The sequence below is a fragment of the Nerophis lumbriciformis genome, linkage group LG20 (genome assembly GCF_033978685.3).
Source record: "Nerophis lumbriciformis linkage group LG20, RoL_Nlum_v2.1, whole genome shotgun sequence".
Lineage (NCBI taxonomy): Eukaryota > Metazoa > Chordata > Actinopteri > Syngnathiformes > Syngnathidae > Nerophis > Nerophis lumbriciformis.
Genome location: NC_084567.2, coordinates 12,825,170 through 12,850,436, shown reverse-complemented (window position 1 = coordinate 12,850,436; position 25,267 = coordinate 12,825,170). Strand labels below are relative to the sequence as shown.

The 25,267-nt window shown below is 42.0% G+C and overlaps 1 protein-coding gene across 2 annotated transcripts in view; it reads left to right on the top strand.

The window, feature by feature from the left end:
• LOC133619445 (GRAM domain-containing protein 2B-like) overlaps positions 1–25,267 on the top strand; it is a 46,189-nt gene that overhangs the window by 10,886 nt on the left and 10,036 nt on the right. The window contains exons 4-13 of one of the 2 annotated variants that reach the window (XM_061980468.1): positions 7,913–7,982; positions 8,090–8,193; positions 14,993–15,085; positions 15,147–15,218; positions 15,311–15,391; positions 18,559–18,673; positions 18,737–18,814; positions 18,898–18,967; positions 20,772–20,876; positions 20,985–21,069. In XM_061980468.1, the coding sequence (XP_061836452.1) occupies positions 7,913–7,982; positions 8,090–8,193; positions 14,993–15,085; positions 15,147–15,218; positions 15,311–15,391; positions 18,559–18,673; positions 18,737–18,814; positions 18,898–18,967; positions 20,772–20,876; positions 20,985–21,069 (873 nt within the window). Of the gene's footprint in view, positions 1–7,912; positions 7,983–8,089; positions 8,194–14,992; positions 15,086–15,146; positions 15,219–15,310; positions 15,392–18,558; positions 18,674–18,736; positions 18,815–18,897; positions 18,968–20,771; positions 20,877–20,984; positions 21,549–25,267 lie in introns of those variants that run through there. The other variant, XM_061980469.2, reaches the window with a different exon arrangement.

Below are 25,267 nucleotides of genomic sequence, written 5' to 3'. Positions count from 1 at the left end.
TCCAGATAAAGCGAAGGAGTGGTCTATCTTCAGGGAGAAGACGGATCTGATGAAACATTGCTCGGATATCTCCACTCACAGCTACCTGGTGCTGTCTGAACCGAAGAAGAACACCTAGCAAGGATGGTCCCAGTGTAGGCCCAGGGAGGAGTTGGTCGTTCACAGACACTCCCTGATGTCGAAACGAGCAGTTGAAGACAAGTCTTGCCTTCTCATTGTGGAACACAAGATGATAGGGAAGATACCACGCTTCAGGGGACTGTTCCGTCTCTTCATGCGAGAGCTTCTTGACATACCCTGCTTGAATGAGCTTAGCGATCTCAGCAGCAAGGGAAGTGACTTTCTCTGGATTCTTCTTGAGTCTTTTCTCTGTGCTTCTCAAGTGAGCCATAACGGTGGATATGGAATTGTTGAGTTTAGGCATATCTTTCTTTCTTAGGAGGGGTGTTGCATAGCGCTGGACACCCTCTATGTCGACTCGCTGAGTTCTTGTCTCCAATAGGGTGATTGCTTCTTGATCTTCACGAGAGCGAACAACCATCTTTTCGTTCCTGAAAGGCAAAACATCAAGTTGCCATAACTTTTCCACAATACGAAACAAGATGTCATTGGGAGTGGCGAGTGAGGTAAAGAGACACAATTGTGTTGAGCTCTGTCCTTGTGTTCTTTCCACCGCCCCCTGTAACGTCCATCCAAGTGCTGTGTGGATGGCTATGGGTCCTCCATTATTTCCCTGGCGGACTGGCTTCGTGGCAGTGATCAGGTGCACATTGTCTGACCCAATTAGCACTAGGGGGCGTGCATTGGAAAATGGTTGCAACGAAATCCCACGTGGATGTGTGTACTTCCTATGAAGTCTCTGAACTGGGTAGGTCTGCTCCATCAGATCCAAACCTTGTGCAGTAAACGCACCTTGCACTTGGTACCGTTTCCCTGGGTTCTTTATAGGGGAAATCTCAAAGTCAACTGTTAAACCCTTGAGGTGGGTAAGGTCTGTGCGCACGGTGCGCAGGGCAAGAATTTCATGTTGGCCATGCAAGTGTAGATGTTGTGCTGCGTCAGGTAAAATCATAGTTCGTTGAGCCCCATCATCTAAGACAGCAAATGTCTCCATTGATTTTGAATTATGGTGCAGCAGTACAGGAACAACTTTCAGGAGCACTCTACTTGAGGTGATGCTGGGAGTCAAATAGACACGACTCTCTGTGGGAGTCATCTGGGTGTCTTCAGTATACCTTTGAGCTACATTGTGGAGAACTTGGAGGTGAATACCATTGCAGTCGCTGCAGGGCTTCTTGAGAGTACATGCGTCGGGTGCATGAGCACGTGCACATCTCCAGCATCGTCCTTCTTCTACTATCCATTTATCCAGGTGCGCCGCAGAATGTTTTCTGATCTGTTGACAGCGACTAATATAGTGTTCCTTGCTATTGCAGAAGAGACAATGCATTTTGTTAGCTTTGTTGGTGTCAGCAAGAGCGTGCTTAGTGGAGGCACCCTGTCGTGTTGGCGCTGCTCCATGATATACAGCTGTAGCTTGACCTTTGACCCTGAAGGGACCTTTTTCTGTTGCGCTCCCCGATGGTTTCTCCTGTTGATAGCGTTGCACCAATCTGCTGGAAAGGCGCTGCTGTTGTGCTTTACCTTGAAGCCATCCATTTAGGTCCTGCAGGTTGTAGGGGTTCAGACTTGTGCCATTTAGTTTGCCTTGTAACTGTAGATGCTCGATGAATCCATCTCTGTGGTACTTTGGCAGCTTGCTAAGTAGGCGATCGACATGTGAGCAGCAGTTCAGTTCCATGCCTTGTGGTCCCTCTAAGGAGAGCAGCATGCTTACTAGGAGATGGACACGCAGAGCAAAGCTCTGAAAGGTGCGAGCATCAGTCGGCTTGACATCTGGGGAGGTCAGAATGGCAGCTATTTCGCTTTGAGCAAGCTGATGTGGCTGACCATACTGGAACTGCAAAGCTTGCATTGTGGCTGTATATGGGTATGGATGGTGGCGGCACGACTGACCTATCATTTGGGCTTCTGGAAGCTTGAGATGTTCAAGTAGCACATGATATTTATAATTCTCACTTAAGTCTGGATGGGGTTCGAGTAGGTTACAAAGAGCAAGCTTGAGGTTAGCAAACTCTCTTTCACTATCTGCAGTAAAATCTGGAATTTTAGGTTGTGGCACCCCGTAAGTTGAGCGTTGTGACACACCATATGTTGAGTGTTGTGACAAGTTAGTGGGTAATGGGGGAACATTGTGACTTGACAGCATCTGTGGCTGATAGACTGTGGGCATGCTACCCTCTAGTGGTGAAGTGTATAATGGGTACTGAGGTGTTGTTACTGCTGTGAGCCCAGGGAGGTAATGAGTTACGTTTGCACCTGATTGAGCGTCCGGTATTGCAGGTGGAAAGGGATGACTGAGCACATTCGGGGGGTTGTAAGAAGCAACTGTAGGTGTACAGGTTGCTGTAGTGCGTTGATGATCGGCTGGTTGGATGTATTCTCCAGATTTGCCACAGTGCTGAGGGGGGCCCTTGAGTTGTAGTAATAATGTGTCTTGGCTGGGGAGTTGTTCCTGATGTACAGCAGGCAACACCATTCTATATGAAGCAACAGAGGAGGGGGAGCTTGGGCATTGTGGTGAGAATGCTTGTGTTAATGTAAGTGGGGAAGCAGCTCTCTCACGTGCAGCTGCGGGAATGATGTCCACTTTATTAGTTTCATTCCCTGACACTGAATGCGTGCTTGCTGTTATACATCCCCCAAGTGGAGGCTTTACAAAGTGCAGCTGCTTTGTTACTGGTTCAGGTGAGGGAGTATGTGGAATGGAAATTGCAGCACAACTGTCGCTCACTGAAGGAGGCTGTGCTGGTGAAGGCTCCTTGTCCGTATGAAGGTCATTTCCATCCATTTCTTCATCCATGAGGAAGGAAGATATGTGTTCCATCAGCTGTTGCCGTCGCCGTTGTCTTCTCTCATATTGGCGGAGTTTAGCAGTAAGTCGAGTAATTTCATCCGTGTCCTCCTTTTCCTTGACTGATACTGATTCCATTAGTTTCCTGAGTGAAGAAACATTCAGCATGTCGACTGACGTGACACGATGTGAGGTTACTCTGTCATCTATTTGAAGCAATGCATCTGCTTGGCTACTGTTCACTGCGGCCGCTGCTCCTCTCTGCTCCTCCATCTCGGCAGGGGGGGAGGAAAGGGCAGGTCGGTGCACATTATAGGCAAGGATGTAGTCTTCAAGATGTTTTGGGGTACGGCGTTCCCTCACCGATCGGTCTCGTACATCAGGATGGAATGGAGAAGCAGATTCATCCTCTGATGACATTTCCATTGTAGCCAATTATATCCGGCTCGAAGGACCTTTGTTGAGTATTAAACTCTGCGACTGGTTTTTTCGGATATTGACCACGTTGGGGTTCCGGTCAGAGAACACACAGTCATCATTTGGACTCTTCCAACTTTAATGGTGCATATTGGTTTAGGTTCATTTCTTTAGTTAGTTATCGTCAAAGACTAGAGCACCGATTAAACGTAGCAGAGAAACAAGTCAGCACACATTAACACACGTCAAGAGGGAAGCGGAAGTGACCCCTACAGGAAGGAAGCGGAAGTGACACTGTCAAGAAATGCTTCAAAATAAAGTAACTGAAAACATAGATAAACATGGAGAATTCTTAACAACTATCATTACTTTTACTACTACTACTACTACTACTGGTACTACAACTACTGTTACTACCTGACCTACTCAGTGGCCTAGTGGTGCTGCCCACTGCTCCCCTCACCTCCCAGGGGTTGATCAAGGGTGATGGGTCAAATGCAGAGAATAATTTTTGCCACACCTAGTGTGTGTGTGACAATCATTGCTACTTTAACTTTAACTTTACTACTACTACTACTACTACTACTATGACTACTACTACTACTACTACTACTAACAGCGTGTACTCAAACGAGCGTTGTTGTGGTGTTGCAACTGCCCAAGGGCAACTGCCAATACACTAAAGATAGTATTACTACTACTACTACTACTACTACTACTATTACTATGACTATTTCTACTACTACTATCAGCGTGTTCTCAAACGAGCGTTGTTGTGGCGTTGCAACTGTCCAAGAGCAACAGCCAGTACACTAAAGCTAGTATTACTACTACCACTACTACTACTACTGGTGGTACTACTATTACTACTGGTACTACTACTACTATTACTACCCATACTACTACTACTACTACTACTATTACTACCCATACTACTACTACTTATACTACTAGTACTATTACTATCATTACTTGTACTACTACTACTACTACTACAACTACTGTTACTATTACTACTACTATTACTACTACTACTACTACTATGACTACTTCTACTTCTACTATCAGCGTGTACTCTAACGAGCGTTTTTGTGGCGTTGCAACTGTCCAAGAGCAACTGCCAGTACACTAAAGCTAGTATTACTACTACCACTACTACTACTACTAGTACTACTATTGCTACTGGTACTACTACTACTATTACTACCCATACTACTACTACTACTACTATTACTACTGTTACTACTACTACTTATACTACTAGTACTATTACTATCATTACTTTTACTACTATTACTACTGGTACTACAACTACTGTTACTACTACTACTACTACTACTAATACTACTACTACTACTACTACTATGACTACTTCTACTTCTACTATCAGCGTGTACTCTAACGAGTGTTTTGTGGCGTTGCAGCTGTCCAAGAGCAACTGCCAGTACACTAAAGCTAGTATTACTACTACTACTACTACTACTACTGGTACTACTACTACTATGACTACTTCTACTACTATTATGACTACTTCTACTACTACCATCAGCGTGTACTCTCATGAGCGTTGTTGTGGTTTTGCAGCTGTCCAAGAGCAACTGCCAGTACACTACTACTACTACTACTATCAGCGTGTACTCTAACGAGCATTGTTGTGGCATTGCAGCTGTCCAAGAGCAACTGCCAGTACACTAAAGCTTGTATTACTACTACTACTATTACTACTACTACTATGACTACTTTTACTACTACTATTACTACTGGTACTACTACTATGACTACTTCTACTACTACTATCAGCGTGTACTCTAACGAGCGTTGTTGTGGCGTTGCAGCTGTCCAAGAGCAACAGCCAGTACACTAAAGCTAGTATTACTACTACTGGTACTACTACTACTATTACTACTTCTACTACTATGATGACTACTTCTACTACTACTATCAGCGTGTACTCTAACGAGCATTGTTGTGGCGTTGCAGCTGTCCAAGAGCAACTGCCAGTACACTAAAGCTTGTATTACTACTACTACTATTACTACTGGTACTACTACTACTATGACTACTTCTACTACTACTGTTGGAGCCTATCTATATTATTTATTTATTAATTGTTTTGACAATAAAATCAAATAATGTCAATAATGATGTTGATGAATTATTGGATGTTTTAGATTCCTACTGGTGAGCCACTTCCTCCTCCTATAATTAAGAAGACGGGACAGCTGGGTGCCCTTTGTCTGTCTATCATGTTGAAGGAGTGAGGAGTGAAACAGTTTGTTTACCGCTCAACTATTTGGAAGCCACGCTAAATTATTTGGAAGCCACGCTACATTATATTGAAGCCACGCTAAATACGTTATTATGATTATTTTGAAAGTCAACCACGGAGAATATGTTTTGCTTGTGAAAATAAATTATGATCATTTGGAATCTCGACATATCTCCGCGAGTGCTTATTAAGGAATTTAGTGAGTCAAACACCTCCTCCTCAAGACTACTCTGCATTACTTTATTTTTATTTTTTGGAACATTTTGAATGCAAGAGTAGCCGTAACAACTACTATTACTACTGGTACTACTACTACTACTACTAATACTACTATCAGCGTATACTCTAACGAGCGTTGTTGTGGCATTGCAGCTGTCCAAGAGCAACTGTCAGTACACTAAAGCTAGTATTACTACTACCACTACTACTACTACTGGTACTACTATTACTACTGGTACTACTCTTACTACTGGTACTAATACTACTACTATTACTACCCATACTACTACTACTACTACTATTACTACCCATGCTACTACTACTTATACTACTAGTACTATTACTATCATTACTTGTACTACTATTACTACTATTACTACTACTTCTACTATCAGCGTGTACTCTAACGAGCATTTTTGTGGCGTTGCAGCTGTCCAAGAGCAACTGCCAGTACACTAAAGCTAGTATTACTACTACCACTACTACTACTACTGGTACTACTATTACTACTGGTACTACTACTACTATTACTACCCATACTACTACTACTACTGTTACTACTGTTACTACTACTACTTATACTACTAGTACTATTACTATCATTACTTTTACTACTATTACTACTGGTACTACAACTACTGTTGTTACTACTACTACTACTACTACTACTACTACTATTACTACTTCTACTTCTACTATCAGCGTGTACTCTAACGAGTGTTTTGTGGCGTTGCAGCTGTCCAAGAGCAACTGCCAGTACACTAAAGCTAGTATTACTACTACTACTACTACTGGTACTGGTACTACTACTACTATGACTACTTCTACTACTACCATCAGCGTGTCCTCTCATGTGCGTTGTTGTGGTTTTGCAGCTGTCCAAGAGCAACTGCCAGTACACTACTACTACTACTACTACTACTACTACTAATACTACTATCAGCGTATACTCTAACGAGCGTTGTTGTGGTATTGCAGCTGTCCAAGAGCAACTGCCAGTACACTAAAGCTAGTATTACTACTACTGGTACTACTACTACTATTACTACTTCTACTACTATGATGACTACTTCTACTACTACTATCAGCGTGTACTCTAACGAGCATTGTTGTGGCATTGCAGCTGTCCAAGAGCAACTGCCAGTACACTAAAGCTTGTATTACTACTACTACTATTACTACTGGTACTACTACTACTATGACTACTTCTACTACTACTACTACTACTGGTACTACTACTACTACTACTGGTACTACTACTACTACTATTGGTACTACTACTACTACTACTACTACTACTACTACTACTACTACTACTACTACTACTATCAATGTGTACTCTAACGAGCGTTGTTGTGGCGTTGCAGCTGTCCAAGAGCAACTGCCAGTACACTAAAGCTTGTATTACTACTACTACTATTACTACTGGTACTACTACTACTATGACTACTTCTACTACTACTACTACTACTGGTACTACTACTACTACTACTGGTACTACTACTACTACTATTGGTACTACTACTACTACTACTACTACTACTACTACTACTACTACTACTACTACTATCAATGTGTACTCTAACGAGCGTTGTTGTGGCGTTGCAGCTGTCCAAGAGCAACTGCCAGTACACTAAAGCTTGTATTACTACTACTACTATTACTACTGGTACTACTACTACTATGACTACTTCTACTACTACTACTACTACTGGTACTACTACTACTACTACTGGTACTACTACTACTACTATTGGTACTACTACTACTACTACTACTACTACTACTACTACTACTACTACTACTACTACTATCAATGTGTACTCTAACGAGCGTTGTTGTGGCGTTGCAGCTGTCCAAGAGCAACTGCCAGTACACTAAAGCTTGTATTACTACTACTACTATTACTACTGGTACTACTACTACTATGACTACTTCTACTACTACTACTACTACTGGTACTACTACTACTACTACTGGTACTACTACTACTACTATTGGTACTACTACTACTACTACTACTACTACTACTACTACTACTACTACTACTACTATCAATGTGTACTCTAACGAGCGTTGTTGTGGCGTTGCAGCTGTCCAAGAGCAACTGCCAGTACCATAAAGCGTTTAAGGAGATCAGCAGCGACGAGCACCTCAGACAAAGTAAGTTGGATCCTAAGGAAACTTCCGGAAGGCCAAAGTAGAAACGAAGCGTGAGCTGCGTGCATGTGTGTGTGTGTGTGTGTTGTGTTGACGTTGTGTTTGTTCAGGTTACACGTGCGCGCTGCAGAAAGACATCCTCTACCAGGGACGGATGTTTGTGTCGGACCACTGGATCTGTTTCCACTCCAAAGTGTTTGGCAAAGACACCAAGGTGCGGCCATCACGTCCCGCGACACAACATGACACAACTCAACACGACACAACATGACACAACTCAAACACCACACAACATGACACAACTCAAACATGACCCTATACAACGTGAAACGACTCCACTCGACACAACATGACACAACACAACATGACACAACTCATCACGACACAAAACAACACGACACAACTCAACACGACACAGCTCAAAACGACTCAACTCATCACGACACAACTCATCACGACACAACATGACACAACTCAACACGACTCAACTCATCACGACACAACTCATCACGACACAACATGACACAACTCAACACGACACAACTAAACACAACTCAACACGACTCAACTCATCACGACACAACATGACTACTCAACATGACACAAATCAACACGACACAACATGACACAAATCAACACGACACAACATGACACAACTCATCACAACTCAACACGACACAACACGACACAACTCAACACAACTCAACACGACACAACTCATCACGACACAACATGACAACTCAACATGACACAAATCAACACAACACAACATGACACAACTCATCACGACACAACTCAACACGACACAGCATGACACAACTCATCACGACACAACTCAACACGACACAACATGACAACTCAACATGACGCAACTCAACACAACACGACACAAGTCATCACAACACAACTCAACACGACACAACATGACACAACTCAACACGACACAACATGACACGACACAACATGACAACTCAACACAACTCAACACGACACAATATGACACAACTCAACACACCATGACACAACTCAACACAACATGACAACTCAACACGACACAACATGACACGACACAACATGACAACTCAACACAACTTAACACGACACAACTCAACACGACTCAACTCATCACGACACAACATGACTACTCAACATGACACAACATGACACAAATCAACACGACACAACATGACACACATCAACACGACACAACATGACAACTCATCACAACACAACTCAACACGACACAACATGACACAACTCAACACAACTCAACACGACACAACTCATCACGACTCAACTCATTACGACACAACTCATCACGACACAACATGACAACTCAACATGACACAACTCATCACGACACAACTCAACATGACACAGCATGACACAACTCATCACGACACAACTCAACATGACACAACTCAACACAACACAACATGACAACTCAACATGACACAACTCATCACGACACAACTCAACATGACACAGCATGACACAACTCATCACGACACAACTCAACATGACACAACTCAACACGACACAACATGACACGACACAATATGACACAACTCAACAAACCATGACACAACTCAACACAATATGACAACTCAAAACGACACAACACAACATGACACGACACAACATGACACAAATCAACACGACACAACATGACAACTCAACACAACTTAACACGACACAACTCAACACAACACATGTCAAGTTATGTGTTGTTTGTGCTCTCCCCTATCTTGAAAAGGGTTTGACTGTTTGACCAGGGGTTACACTGGGACTTCACTCTTTGTTTTAATCCAATGATGAGACAAATCTCTGTTTCTCCTTTTATTTTGGACTTGATTGTCTCTTTTTTCATTAAATAGTTGTAAGGTGAAAAACCTTTGGAGAAGGTGGAAAAAACACAAAAGCAATTTGGGACCAATATAAACAAATTACATTTCAATGAACCGTTTTTTAAAGTAAAGTGTTTTCAAAAGTACATATAGTGACCCTTTACAGCTTGGATTTGGCATTTAAAATAAATTCAACATATCAAATCAAACATCAAAATAATATGTGATGATGTTTAGCTGGTCAAGGTTGTTGTGGGAAGTGAGGATGTCATCAACATAGCTGTCGTTGTGAAGCACTCAACGCTCCTCTTCAAGATGGGCAAAGAGAGGGAGGTTTGCAGTTTCACGCATTGCCAGCTGTGCTATGTACCCTGCTGGTTTGTCTCCTATGTTCACTCTTGTGATTGCATATTCCTCCAGGTCCTCATTCTCGGCATCTCGCCAAAGGAACCTGTGAAGGTGCCCTTCTTGGTCTTCCAGCCAGATTGAGTTATATATCTTTTTGATGTCATCCAGCGCAGCTTGTGCTCCATCTCTGAATCTGAGAAGCACAGCTCGAATCTGGTTGAGGATGTCAGGGCCTTTCATCAGCAGGTCATTCATGCTGACGCCTCTGCACTTTTGACTGCTGTTCCAGACAATTCTCACTGGAGTTGTGACTGAGTGCGGTTTAGAGGTGACTGAGATACCTAACTGGTCCATCCCACTTGGTGATGGTGTCTTTGGGTAGTTTGATGGCTACTTGTTGATCAATCATGTCATGCACTTGTGCAGCATATGCCACCTTCCACTCAGGTGTTTTGGCAAGTTGCTTTTCCGTTCTCAGGAATGTGGCCTCAACTGTTTTTTATTGTTTGGTAGGGACATGGGGTCCTCCACCCAAGGATGCCTGACATGCCAATGTGGCTCTTTGCTTTGGTTGTCGTCCGTGACATAGGTGAGGCCACCCTTTACCACTTCAAGCTCTCGCTTCTCTGCAAGAGTCATTTCTTTGCCGCCTGATTGACATTTTCCACAGAGGCAGCCTCCACACTTCGGGTCACATGCTGCACCAATACTGTCCCATTTCCACCACTCTCGGAAGTCCCGGTTGGTGGTTGAAGTTTTTGACCTCTGGAACTTGGCGTGAACCTGAGTGTCGGGAGGTTTTGTACAAGCTGGGCCAGTGAGTTCTTCACACCTCAAAGCAGCAGTCCTCATTGATCTCGCGAAGTGTGTCTTGGACATGTGGGCGGAAACGGTGAGGTCTTCAAAGAGTTCAGGATGAGAGCCTCCAACTGTCATTCCCAGTGGCCCGTCCCACAGTACAAGGTCTTCGATACCTCTGATACGTTGAGGTGCTAGATGGCCCTCTCTGTGACTTATGAGCAAACTGACTTCATCAAGTCTTGTCAGAGCTCCAAGTGGGACATCCGGAAATAATTTATTCAGCCGTTTGGAGTCCACACTTTTATGGATGTCTACAATGCTGTCCAGACCATAACAGATCAATTGATGCGATTTCATAGTGCCTCTTGGAGTCTTCACTCTGATCTTCAAGAGGTACCGCTTTGTTTCCACAAAAGTCTTTATTCCTCCGACACCATGTACAATGAGAGTGATGTCTTCGCTTCTGAGGTTCAGTTTGTGTGCAGCCTTGTGGGTGATGTAATTGGTGTCGGACGCCAGGTCGATCAGTGTTCCAATCTTTTCTCCAGCGTTTGCGGTGACCTCCAATAACATCATTACTGGCAGTTACTGCAATCCTCTTTCCGCTAAAAGTCCTGATATCACTTTTGTGGTGTTGAACGTCTTGGATGCAGCATTGGAGAACGCATCATGAAACTGCCTTGCCAGCTCTGGGGAAAGCTTCTTGACAAAGTCCTCCTGTTCTTCTGTGTACGTTCCTCTGCTTTTGCCATCCATTGAGCCAGGTTTTCTCTTTTTCTGTGCCGAGCTGCTATTCTTGTTTGGACAGAGGTAGAAATGATGCTCAGGTGCATGTTCATCCTTGCAGGCATGGTTGGTGCATAGGAAATCATCTTTGCAGTCTGAACTGTCATTATGAACTTCAAGACATCTCTTGCATGCTCCCAACTTCTTAGCAGCAGCCTTCTTCTCTGCAAGCTGCAGTGCCCGGAACTGCATGCAATAGTAGAGCTTCTTCCTGTGCTTCTCATCTCCACAGACAACACAGCCAGTGCGGTCGTCACTTGCTTTGGTGGATTTTGTCCCGGCATATCTTGGCTCAGGCTTCGATTCCCTCTTGTTAGGTTCCTCATCCAGTTGTTCCAGCTGCTCATAAATGCTCTCTTGCTCTTTGAGGAAGTCCAAGAGACCGTCAAACCTGCTTGCTGGAGTCACAGCATTCCTGGTGTCTGCTGCATAGATGAGCCCTTCCTTTCTGAGAGGTCCTGGGAGTTTCCCCTCAATAGACTTGGTCACGAGTGGGTTTTTGATGGCGCCGGTGTCCCCAAGCTCACTGAGATCTTGACGCGCATTCTCCACAACTTGGATTAGCTACACAACTTTTTGCGGCTGGTTACTTTTGACAGGTTGCATTCTCTGCAGCTCCTCCACTATCTCTATAGCAATGGATGTCCGGTTGCCATAGCGATTCTCCAGAACACGGAAGATGTCATCGGCAGTGTTATGAGTGGTGAGACGAATTGATTGATTGATTGAAACTTTTATTAGTAGATTGCACGAAGGTCTTTCCTGATCTTGTCCTAAACACTGTCCAGCAATTGGGCCTTCTTCACTTCCTTGGAACCAGTTGGCTCACCTTGTCTCTGGAGTGCTTCCCAGTCCGTTTTCCACTTGTGGAATTCATGTATGTTTCCAGTAAACTTAGGAAGGGCTGTTGGTTTCAACTTGATGGCTGGCACAGGATGACTGGAAGCAATTGGTTCCCTCCTGACTTCTTCCGTTATCCTCCGTTGAATGAAGTCAGCCTTCTTGGAAACCAGCTTGGTGGTCTGTAGTTCCTGACTTTTTAAGGTTGTCAGTATTTCGACTACTGTATATTCAGGTACCCATTATCACCACCGACCATGCACCTCCTTTGCAGTCTTCACCAGTCCTTCCAGGTGGTTCAGCGTGAATTCATATCCATCTAGGTTCATATCCTCTGGTTCCACAGCAGTGGTGCATCTACACTACTCATCTGCTGCCAGAAGAGCTATAGACACTTCATCTCTTCCAAACTTGTCCCACAGGGCCTTCTGGAGTTGACCTTTGACCTTCGCCCACTTTGACTCACACTCCTTTGAAGTATTATCCAGATCTTCTTGTTGCATTTGGATGAGTTCAGTTTCTCCATCTTTTAGCGGTGTCCGAAGTTTGGCCTCTACCTTGTCATTGGCTTCCATGACAATAATAATAATAACTGGGATTTATATAGCGATTTTCTAAGTACCCAAAGTCGCTTTACATGTAGAACCCATCATTCATTCACACCTGGTGGTGGTAAGCTACTTTCATAGCCACAGCTGCCCTGGGGTAGACTGACGGAAGCGTGGCTGCAATTTGCGCCAACGGCCCCTCCGACCACCACCTATCATTCATCACTCAATTCACCGGTGTGAGTGGCACTGGGGGAAAAGGGTGAAGTGTCCCGCCCAAGGACACAACGGCAGCGATTTTTGGATAATAAGAGGCGGGTAGCGAACCTGCAATCCTCAGGTTTCTGGCACGGTTGCTCTACCCACTACGCCATGCCGCCCCGAAGATGACTTTGTCATCTGCTGTGATGAGTGTCTTGAAACTGTCTCTGAGCTCCTCCTCAGACATGTCATCATGGTTCCTGGTGAGGCTGTTGACCAGGCAGGTGAATGATGCTTTTGCAGTCGTCCTCTCTGTCTTTAGCTGGTCAAGCGCCTTCTTGTCAGCCATATTTACAGCTCAAGTGGAGTTGGAGTGAACTTGGTGAAATGAACTTTTCCTGGTTGCCCAGTGGGGGATCGGTTTTTCACTGTCAAGTTATGTGTTGTCTGTTTGTGCTCTCCCCTATCTTGACTTTGACTGTTGGGCCAGGGGTTACACTGGGACTTCACTCTTTGTTTTAATCCAATAATGAGACAAATCTCTGTTTCTCCTTTTATTTTGGACTTGATTGTCTCTTTTTTCATTAAAATAGTTGTAAGGTGAAAAACCTTTGGAGAAGGTGGAAAAAACACAAAAGCAATTAGGGACCAATATAAACAAATGACATTTCAATGAACCGTTTTTTACAGTAAACTGTTTTCAAAAGTACATATAGTGACCCTTTACAGCTTGGATTTGGCATTTAAACATTTAGAATAAATTCAACATATCAAATCAAACATCAAAATAATATAAGTCATCTCACCGTCAGGGCAGCACAGAAGGTCCTGAGTTCAATCCCGGGCTCGGGATCTTTCTGTGTGGAGTTTGCATGTTCTCTCCGTGACTGCGTGGGTTCCCTCCGGGTACTCCGGCTTCCTCCCACCTCCAAAAACATGCACCTGGGGATAGGTTGATTGGCAACACTAAATTGGCCCTAGTGTGTGAATGTGAGTGTGAATGTTGTCTGTCCATCTGTGTTGGCCCCTGTGATGAGATGGCGACTTGTCCAGGGTGTACCCCGCCTTCCGCCCGAATGCAGCTGAGATAGGCTCCAGCAACCCCCGCGACCCGAAAAGGGACAAGCGGTAGAAAATGGATGGATGGATGGATCTCACCGTCAGCCACCCTGGTCTCTGTAAACAGTTGGGCACTACTGCACTAGGCAAACTCTCCTAGAGCAGTGTTTGTTGGCCTGAAGTCTGAGCTGGAGCTGCAGACTTAAAGGAGTGGACTTGATTGCTTCAGGTGAGAGCCTTCCTGATTGCTGGATGGCCTTCAGCTGTTGGGAAATGTTGACTGTGATTCCAGTTCTCTCCTCTGGGGGGAATTGGGAGCCAAACTCACATTTGGACATGAGGCCCTTCTGTTTGGGTGAAGGCTTTGGCCTTGTGTAGAGTTTGCCAAAACAACGCAACATGACACAACTCAACACAACTTAACACGACACAACATGACACAACTCATCACGACACAGTGTTTGGCAAAGACACCAAGGTGCGGCCATCACGTCCCTGCAGGCTTCTCGCACGCAAACTGGAAGTATAATTACGGGTGTGCGCACGTGACGTCTTACGGTGGGAACTTGTGTGTCCCGGCCAGATCGCCATACCGGTCATCTCCGTCACCCACGTCAAGAAGACCAAGACGGCCATCTTGGTGAACGCGGTGGTGATCGCCACCGCCAACGACAGAGTGAGTTGGCCTCCAGGAAGACCAAAGTCACCTGTGACTGACGGCTGAAACGTGTCTGCAGTACGTCTTCGTGTCCTTCCTGTCCAGAGACAACACCTACAAGTTCCTCATGTCCGTCTGTCTCCACCTGGAGGTAAGTCACGGTAATGTCTCCACCTGGAGGTAAGTCACAGTACTGTCTCCTCAACCCCCGTCACATGACTGCTGTGACCTCCGCTTGTCCAGGAAAGAAGTCCGTGCAGCAGTCCCGTCCCGTCCTCCTCGCACAACAACGCCAGAACTCCGACCTCGCCTCGCTTCCCTCTGGTCAGCAAACGCTACACAATGCCACACAACACGCCATGACGACACTACAGGGTTCAATGCGACACCACGCGACTCAACGAAATGCAACACCTGAGGCAACCCGACACGACACAGCGCAACTCAACACGACACAAAATGACATGACTTAACCAGATACAACGTGAAATGACTCCACACAATACAACGCAACATGACACAACTCAAAGCAACATAACTTAACCTGATACAACGTGAAATGACTACTCGACACAACACAACTCATCACGACACAACATGACACAACTCAACACAACATAGCTTAACCCAATACAACGTGAAATGACTCCACTCGACACAACACAACATGACACAACTCAACACAACATAACACAACTCATCACGACACAACATGACACAACTCAACACAACTTAACCCAATACAACTTGAAATGACTCCACTCGACACAACACAACATGACACAACTCAACACGACACAACATGACACAACTCATCACGACACAGCGTGACACAACTCAACACAACATAACTTAACCCGATGCAACGTGAAATGACTCCACTCAACACAACGCAACACGACACAACTCATCACGACACATGACATGACACAACATAACACAACATAATATGACATGACAACATAACACAACATAATATGACATGGCACAACTCACCACAACACAACATGACACAACTCAACACAAGATAATATGACATGACACAACACAAAATAATATGATATGGCACAACCTAACACGGCATAACTTAACCCAATACAACATGAAATGACTCCACTTCACATAACACAACGCAACATGACACAACTCAACACAACATAACATAACCCGATACAAGGTGAAATGACTCCACTTGACATAACACAACGCAACATGACACAACTCATCACGACACAACTCAACATAACTTAACCTGATAGAACGTGAAATGACTCCACTCGACACAACACAACATGACACAACTCATCACGACACAACTCAACACAACATAACTTAACGAAATGCAACGTGAAACGACACAACGCAACATGACAACTCAACACAACATAACATAACCCGATACAAGTTGAAATGACTCCACTTGACATAACACAACGCAACATGATACAACTCAACACTACATAACTTAACCCGATACAACGTGAAATGACTCCACTCGACACAACACAACATGACACAACTCATCACGACACAATGTGACACAACTCAACACAACATAACTTAACCCGATGCAATGTGAAATGACTCCACTCGACACAACGCAACATGACACCACTCATCACAACACAACATGACACAACTCATCACAACACAACGTTACACAACTCAACACAACATAACTTAACCCGAAGCAACGTGAAATGACTCCACTCGACACAACGAAACATGACACAACTCAACACAAAACAACACGACACAACTCATCATGACACAACATGACACGACACAACACAACATGACAACTCAACACGATACAACTCAACACTACATAACTTAACCCAATACAACGTGAAATGACTCCACTCAACACAACACAACATGACACAACTCAACACGACACAACATGACACAACTCATCACAACACAACATGACACAACTCAACACAACATAACTTAACCCGATGCAACGTGAAATGACTCCACTCGACACAACGCAACATGACACAACTCAACACAAAACAACACGACACAACTCATCATGACACAACATGACACGACACAACACAACGCAACATGACAACTCAACACGACACAACTCATCATGACACAACATGACACGACACAACACAACGCAACATGACAACTCAACACGATACAACTCAACACTACATAACTTAACCCGATACAACATGAAATGACTCCACTCGACACAACACAACTCAACACGACACAACTCATCACAACACAACATGACACAACTCATCACGACACAATGTGACACAACTCAACACTACCTAACTTAACCCGATACAACGTGAAATGACTCCACTCGACACAACACAACATGACACAACTCAACACGACACAACATGACACAACTCATCACAACACAACATGACACAACTCATCACGACACAATGTAACACAACTCAACACAACATAACTTAACCCGATGCAAAGTGAAATGACTCCACTCGACACAACACGACACAACTCAGCACAACATAACTTAACCCGATACAACGTGAAATGACTCCACTCGACATGACACAACGCAACATGATACAACTCACCTCGACACAACATGACACAACTCATCACGACACAACTCAACACGACACAACATAACACAACTCAACACGACACAACTCAACACGACACAACATGACACAACTCAACATGACAACTCAACACGACACAACATGACACAACTCAACAAGGCACAACATGACACAACTCAATACGACAACATGACACAACTCAACACGACACAACATGACACAACATGACACAACTCAACGCGACACAACATGACACAACTCAACACAACATAACTTAACCCTATACAACGTGAAACGACTACACTCGACACAACACGACAAAACTCAACACAACACAACTCAACACAACTCAACAAGACACAACATGACACAGCTCAACACAACTCAACAAGACACAACATGACACAACTCAACAAGACACAACACAACATGACATAACTCAACATGACACAACATGATACGACACAACATGACACAAAAAGACACAACATGACAACTCAACACAACATAACATGACACAACACAACATGACACAACTCAACACGACACAACTCAACACGACACAACATGACACAACTCAACAAGACAACTCAACACAACACAACTCAACACGACACAAGACACAACATGACACAACTCAACAAGACAAAACGACACAACTCAACAAGACAAAACACGACACAACATGACACAACTCCACACAACACAACTCAACACAACTCAAGAAGACACAACATGACACATCTCAACATGACACAACAAGACACAACAAGATACAACATGACACAACTCAACACAACACAACATGACACAACTCAACAAGACACAACACAACATGACACAATTCAACAAGAGACAACATGACACAACTCAACATGACACAACACAACATGACACAACACAACCTGTGAGGCTCATGCGCCCCTGCAGGGTTTCCGCAGCAACTTTGGCGATTTGGGCGGCGCCTTGAGGGACAGGAGGCGGGATATGGCGGAAAGCAGCAGCTCTGATTCGCCGGACGAGGAGAAGCTGGCAGCCTTGGCAGGTACCTCAGCCAATCAGGATGGGCGCGTTGGTCACATGACCATGCATGTTTCTTCTCTCCCAGACTTTCCTGTTGCTCCGTTCTTGGAGGCCTTAAAACACGGAGAAGGTTCTGCTGAACATCACTTCAAGAAGCAGGAGCGTAAGGAGATTCCACGACGTTGTTGGCGTCACGACACCGCGTGTGTGTTGCTGATGTTGTGTTGTTGTTGTGTTGTTGTTCAGGTGTGGCGATGACGGAGAGAAGAATGCAAACATTGTCTCTCAACACGCTCTTGTGTTTTTATCTCCTTCTGTAAGTTGGTCATCCACAACGTTGCTACATGTGCTCCTTTCATCCACCCGTGTGTGTGCGTGTGTGTGTGTGTGTGTGTGTGTGTGTGTGTGTTCTTGTATTTCTACCCTTCTTGAGACATCAACAAGGAAAAGTACCTTCTTGCATCTTATAGAGAGCCAAATACTAGAGTCCGTGAACATTGCTCCAAAGTCAGGATTTTTTGGTTGCTTTAATACAAAAGTAAACATTGCAAAGGCAGCAATATATGATAAAACAAGATGGCAACTAAAGAAGGACTTCCCTATTCATCCCCGAAAAAACCCGACAGGTGAACAGCTGATTTTACGACCTCCGGTGCTGACGTAAGACAACCCGCGTCCCATATGTGACCGTAGGATGAACAAATACACTACGCTACTAAGACTATAGTGGCCATTAACAGATAGCTTCTACAGCTGGGTTGCCCAAAGTGACTCCTTTGTCATCGGCCTTAAGCACATTGCAAAAAACAAAAAATAGAGATCTCATTTGCACCCCCTGGTGGTGAAATCTATCAAAATGAGGGTGGTCCCAAAAAGGAGGGGTTTTTCAAATTCATTGTGTGTCGCTTTTAAAAGTGATCCCCCTTGTGGTCAACATATGAAATAACAAGTGTGTGTAAAAATTTGAAGTGCCCCCCCTCTGGTCAACATATGTAATAACAAGTGTGTGTTTAAAAATTTGAAGTGCTCCCCCTCTGGTCAACATATGTAATAACAAGTGCGTGTAAAAATTTGAAGTGCTCCCCCTCTGGTCAACATATGTAATAACAAGTGTGTGTTTAAAATTTTGAAGTGCTCCCCCTCTGGTCAACGTATGTAATAACAAGTGTGTGTAAAAATTTGAAGTGCTCCCCCTCTGGTCAACATATGTAATAACAAGTGTGTGTAAGAATTTGAAATGGGCCCCTTGTGGCCAATTTTTTTTTTTTTTTTTAAATAAATAAATATGTATATAGAGACATACTGTAAAAAAATGTGGGTAAATAATGAAGATTAAAAACTAATTACAAACAAACAATTCAACCCAAAAAATAAAAATAACTAAAAGCAGTCTTTTTCTTATAAAATTGGGAACAATTTCTCATATTCTTTCTGTTTCTGTAATGTTGCAATATTTTCTCGTAAAATTGTTACTTTTTTATGTAAAATTATTACTTTTTAACGCAAATGGTGACATTTGTCATATACAATTCTGACTTTTATCGCAATATTGCCAATTTTTTTTTTGTTCTTGTAAAATAGTGAAATATTTTGAGTAAAAGTATGACTTTTGTCATAATTTTGCAGAGTAAAATCCCGATTATTATTATAATATTGCCAACATTTTTAAGTTTTCTTATAAAACTTGTGACTTTTGTCGAGTAAAATTACGACTCTTTTCATAAAATTGCCAAAATGTTAAGCTTTTCTAGTAAAACTGCGACTGTTATTGAGTAAAATTACAACTTTTATCATATTATTGCACAAATGTTTAGTTTTTCTTGTCAAATTTTGACTTGCGTTGACTAAAAGTACGACTTTTATTATAAGTCTGCCAAAATTCTAAACTTTACTTGTGAAATTGTGACCTTTTTCTTGTGAAATTCCAACTCATTTTTCACAACCAGCTTTCTTATATTTGCATAATATGTATATATTATTAATGTTGTAAATACAAATCTTTATATATCTAGAAAGGGTGGTCCTAAAGAGGTAGGCATTTTTCAGAGGTCTCCAGAAGGTAAGAAATACAATAATGTGTGTGTGTGTGTGTGTGTGTGTGTGTGTGTGTGTGCGCTCAGCGTGTGCGTGCTGGTGCTGTCCTCGTGTTACCTGAGCGTGAAGATGTTCTCCTTGGAGCAAAGACTCACCACGCTGGGCTCCATGGCAGACTTGGCCCAGCACCAGTAAGTTGCTGGAACCTTCCAGAAGACCAGGATGAGTGAAGCCCTCAGGAGCTAATTAGCATAATTCATATTATTGTTACTATTTCTTGGGTTTTTTTTACCTTCCAGGAAAGACCTCCTGCAAGGAAGTGGTGACGTCAGCAGTGAGCTCTTGTCCGAGCTTTTAACCATCAACCTGAGGAAGCTGGAGAAGGTCCGTCGCTCCATCAAGTGACACCAAACACCTGCTGGTGCTGATTATAGTCTGCAACACTGATGCTACCTACAGACGAGCTAATACATCTTCAATTAAACAACAGCGTGATAGCATCAAACCCTTCAGACTCTCTAAAAGATACTAACTAAATTAAATAATAGTGTGGTAGCATCAAACTCTTCAGACCCGCATAAGATGCTAACTAAATTAAACAATAGCGTGGTAGCATCAAAATCTTCAGACCCGCTAAAAGATGCTAACTAAATTAAATAATAGTGTGGTAGCATCAAACTCTTCAGACCCGCATAAGATGCTAACTAAATTAAACAATAGCGTGGTAGCATCAAAATCTTCAGACCCGCTAAAAGATGCTAACTAAACTAAACAATAGCGTGGTAGCATCAAAATCTTCAGACCCGCTAATAGATGCTAACTGAAATAAATAATAGCGTGGTAGCATCAAACAATTCAGACTAGCTAATAAATTCTAAATTAAACTATAGCGTGGTAGCATCAAACACTTTAGACTAGCTTACAGGTGCTAAATTAAACTAAAGCGTGGTAGCATCAAACACTTCAGACTAGCTAATACATTCTAAATTAAACAATAGTGTGGTAACATAAAACATTTTAGACTAGCTAACAGATGTTAAATCAAACTATAGCGTGGTAGCGTCAAAAACTTCAGACTAGCTAACAGATGCTAAATTAAACTAAAGCATGGTAGCATCAAACACTTCAGACTAGCTAATACATTATAAATTAAACAATAGCGTGGTAGCATCAAACACTTCAGACTTGCTATTAAATGCTAACTAAATTAAACAATAGCGTGGTAGCCTCAAACACTTCAGACATGCTAATACCTTCTAAATTAAACTAAAGGCATCAAACACTTCAGACTAGCTAACAGATGCTAAATTAAACTATTGCGTGGTAGCATTAAACACTTCAGACTAGCTAATACATTCTAAATTAAACAACAGCGTAGTAGCATAAAACACTTTAGACTAGCTAACAGATGCTAAATTGAACTATAGCGTGGTAGCATCAAACACTTCAGATGAGTTAACAGATGCTAAATTAAACTATAGCGTGGTAGCATCAAACACTTCAGATTAGCTAACAGATGCTAAATTAAAATGTAGCGTGGTAGCATTAAACACTTCAGACTAGCTAATACATTCTAAATTAAACAATAGCGTGGTAGCATCAAACACTTTAGACTAGCTTACAGGTGCTAATTTAAACTAAAGCGTGGTAGCATCAAACACTTCAGACTAGCTAATACATTCTAAATTAAACAATAGAGTGGTATAATCAAACACTTCAGACTAGCTAACAGATGCTAATTAAACTATAGCGTGGTAGCATCAAACACTTCAGACTAGCTAACAGATGCTAATTAAACTATAGCGTGGTAGCATCAAACACTTCAGACTAGCTAACAGATGCTAAATTAAACTATAACGTGGTAGCATCAAACACTTCCGACTAGCTAATACATTCTAAATTAAAAAATAACGTAGTAGCATAAAACACTTTAGACTAGCTAACAGATGCTAAATTAAACTATAGTGTGGTAGCATCAAACACTTCAGACTAGCTAACAGATGCTAAATTAAACTATAGCGTGGTAGCATCAAACACTTCAGACTAGCTAATACATTCTAAATGAAAACATAGCATAGTAGCATAAAACACTTTAGACTAGCTAATAGATGCTAAATTAAACTATAGTGTGGTAGCATCAAACACTTCAGACTAGCTAACAGATGCTAAATTAAACTATAGCGTGGTAGCATCAAACACTTCAGACTAGCTAACAGATGGTAAATTAAACTATAGCGTGGTAGCATCAAATATTTCAGACTAGCTAACAGATGCTAAATTAAACTATAGCGTGGTCGTGTCAAACTTTAAACTAGCTATAACATTCTAAATTAAACAATAGCACGGTTGCATCAAACACTTCAGACTAGCTAACAGATGCTAAATTAAACTATAGCGTGGTAGCATCAAACACTTCAGACTAGCTAATACATTCTCAATTAAACAATAGCGTAGTAGCATAAAACAATTTAGACCAGCTAATAGATGCTAAATTAAACTATAGCGTGGTAGCATCAAACACTTTAGACTAGCTAACAGATGCTAAATTAAACTATAGTGTGGTAGCATCAAACACTTCAGACTAGCTAATACATTCTAAATTAAACAATAGCGTGGTAGCATCAAACACTTAATACTTTCTAAATTAAAAAATAGCGTAGTAGCATAAAACACTTCAGACTAGCTAACAGATGCTAAATTAAACCATGGTGTGGTAGCATCAAACACTTCAGACTAGCTAACAGATGCTAAATTAAACTATAGCGTGGTAGCATTAAACACTTCAGACTAGCTAACAGATGCTAAATTAAACTATAGCGTGATAGCATCAAACACTTCAGACTAGCTAATACATTCTAAATGAAAACAGCATAGTAGCATAAAACACTTTAGACTAGCTAATAGATGCTAAATTAAACTATAGTGTGGTAGCATCAAACACTTCAGACTAGCTAACAGATGCTAAATTAAACTATAACGTGGTAGCATCAAACACTTCAGACTAGCTAACAGATGGTAAATTAAACTATAGCGTGGTAGCATCAAATATTTCAGACTAGCTAACAGATGCTAAATTAAACTATAGCGTGGTCGTGTCAAACTTTAAACTAGCTATAACATTCTAAATTAAACAATAGCACGGTTGCATCAAACACTTCAGACTAGCTAACAGATGCTAAATTAAACTATAGCGTGGTAGCATCAAACACTTCAGACTAGCTAATACATTCTCAATTAAACAATAGCGTAGTAGCATAAAACAATTTAGACTAGCTAATAGATGCTAAATTAAACTATAGCGTGGTAGCATCAAACACTTCAGACTAGCTAATACATTCTCAATTAAACAATAGCGTAGTAGCATAAAACAATTTAGACTAGCTAATAGATGCTAAATTAAACTATAGCGTGGTAGCATCAAACACTTTAGACTAGCTAACAGATGCTAAATTAAACTATAGTGTGGTAGCATCAAACACTTCAGACTAGCTAATACATTCTAAATCAAACAATAGCGTGGTAGCATCAAACACTTAATACTTTCTCAATTAAAAAATAGCGTAGTAGCATAAAACACTTCAGACTAGCTAACAGATGCTAAATTAAACCATGGTGTGGTAGCATCAAACACTTCAGACTAGCTAACAGATGCTAAATTAAACTATAGCGTGGTAGCATTAAACACTTCAGACTAGCTAACAGATGCTAAATTAAACTATAGTGTGGTAGCATCAAACACTTCAGACTAGCTAATACATTCTAAATCAAACAATAGCGTGGTAGCATCAAACACTTAATACTTTCTCAATTAAAAAATAGCGTAGTAGCATAAAACACTTCAGACTAGCTAACAGATGCTAAATTAAACCATGGTGTGGTAGCATCAAACACTTCAGACTAGCTAACAGATGCTAAATTAAACTATAGCGTGGTAGCATTAAACACTTCAGACTAGCTAACAGATGCTAAATTAAACTATAGCGTGATAGCATCAAACACTTCAGACTAGCTAATACATTCTAAATGAAAACAGCATAGTAGCATAAAACACTTTAGACTAGCTAATAGATGCTAAATTAAACTATAGTGTGGTAGCATCAAACACTTCAGACTAGCTAATACATTCTAAATGAAAACAGCATAGTAGCATAAAACACTTTAGACTAGCTAATAGATGCTAAATTAAACTATAGTGTGGTAGCATCAAAAACTTTAGACTAGCTAACAGATGCTAAATTAAACTATAGTGTGGTAGCATAAAACACTAGATTAGCTAATAGATGCTAAATTAAACTATAGTGTGTAGCATCAAACAATTCAGACTAGCTAACAGATGCTAAATTAAACTATAGCGTGTTCGCGTCAAACACTTCAGCTAGCTAATACATTCTCAATCAAACAATAGCGTGGTAGCATAAAACACTTTAGACTAGCTAATAGATGCTAAATTAAACTATAGCATGGTAGCATCAAACACTGCAGACTAGCTAATACATTCTAAATGAAAAAATAGCGTAGTAGCATAAAACACTTTAGACTAGCTAACAGAGGCTAAATTAAACTATAGCGTGGTAGCATCAAA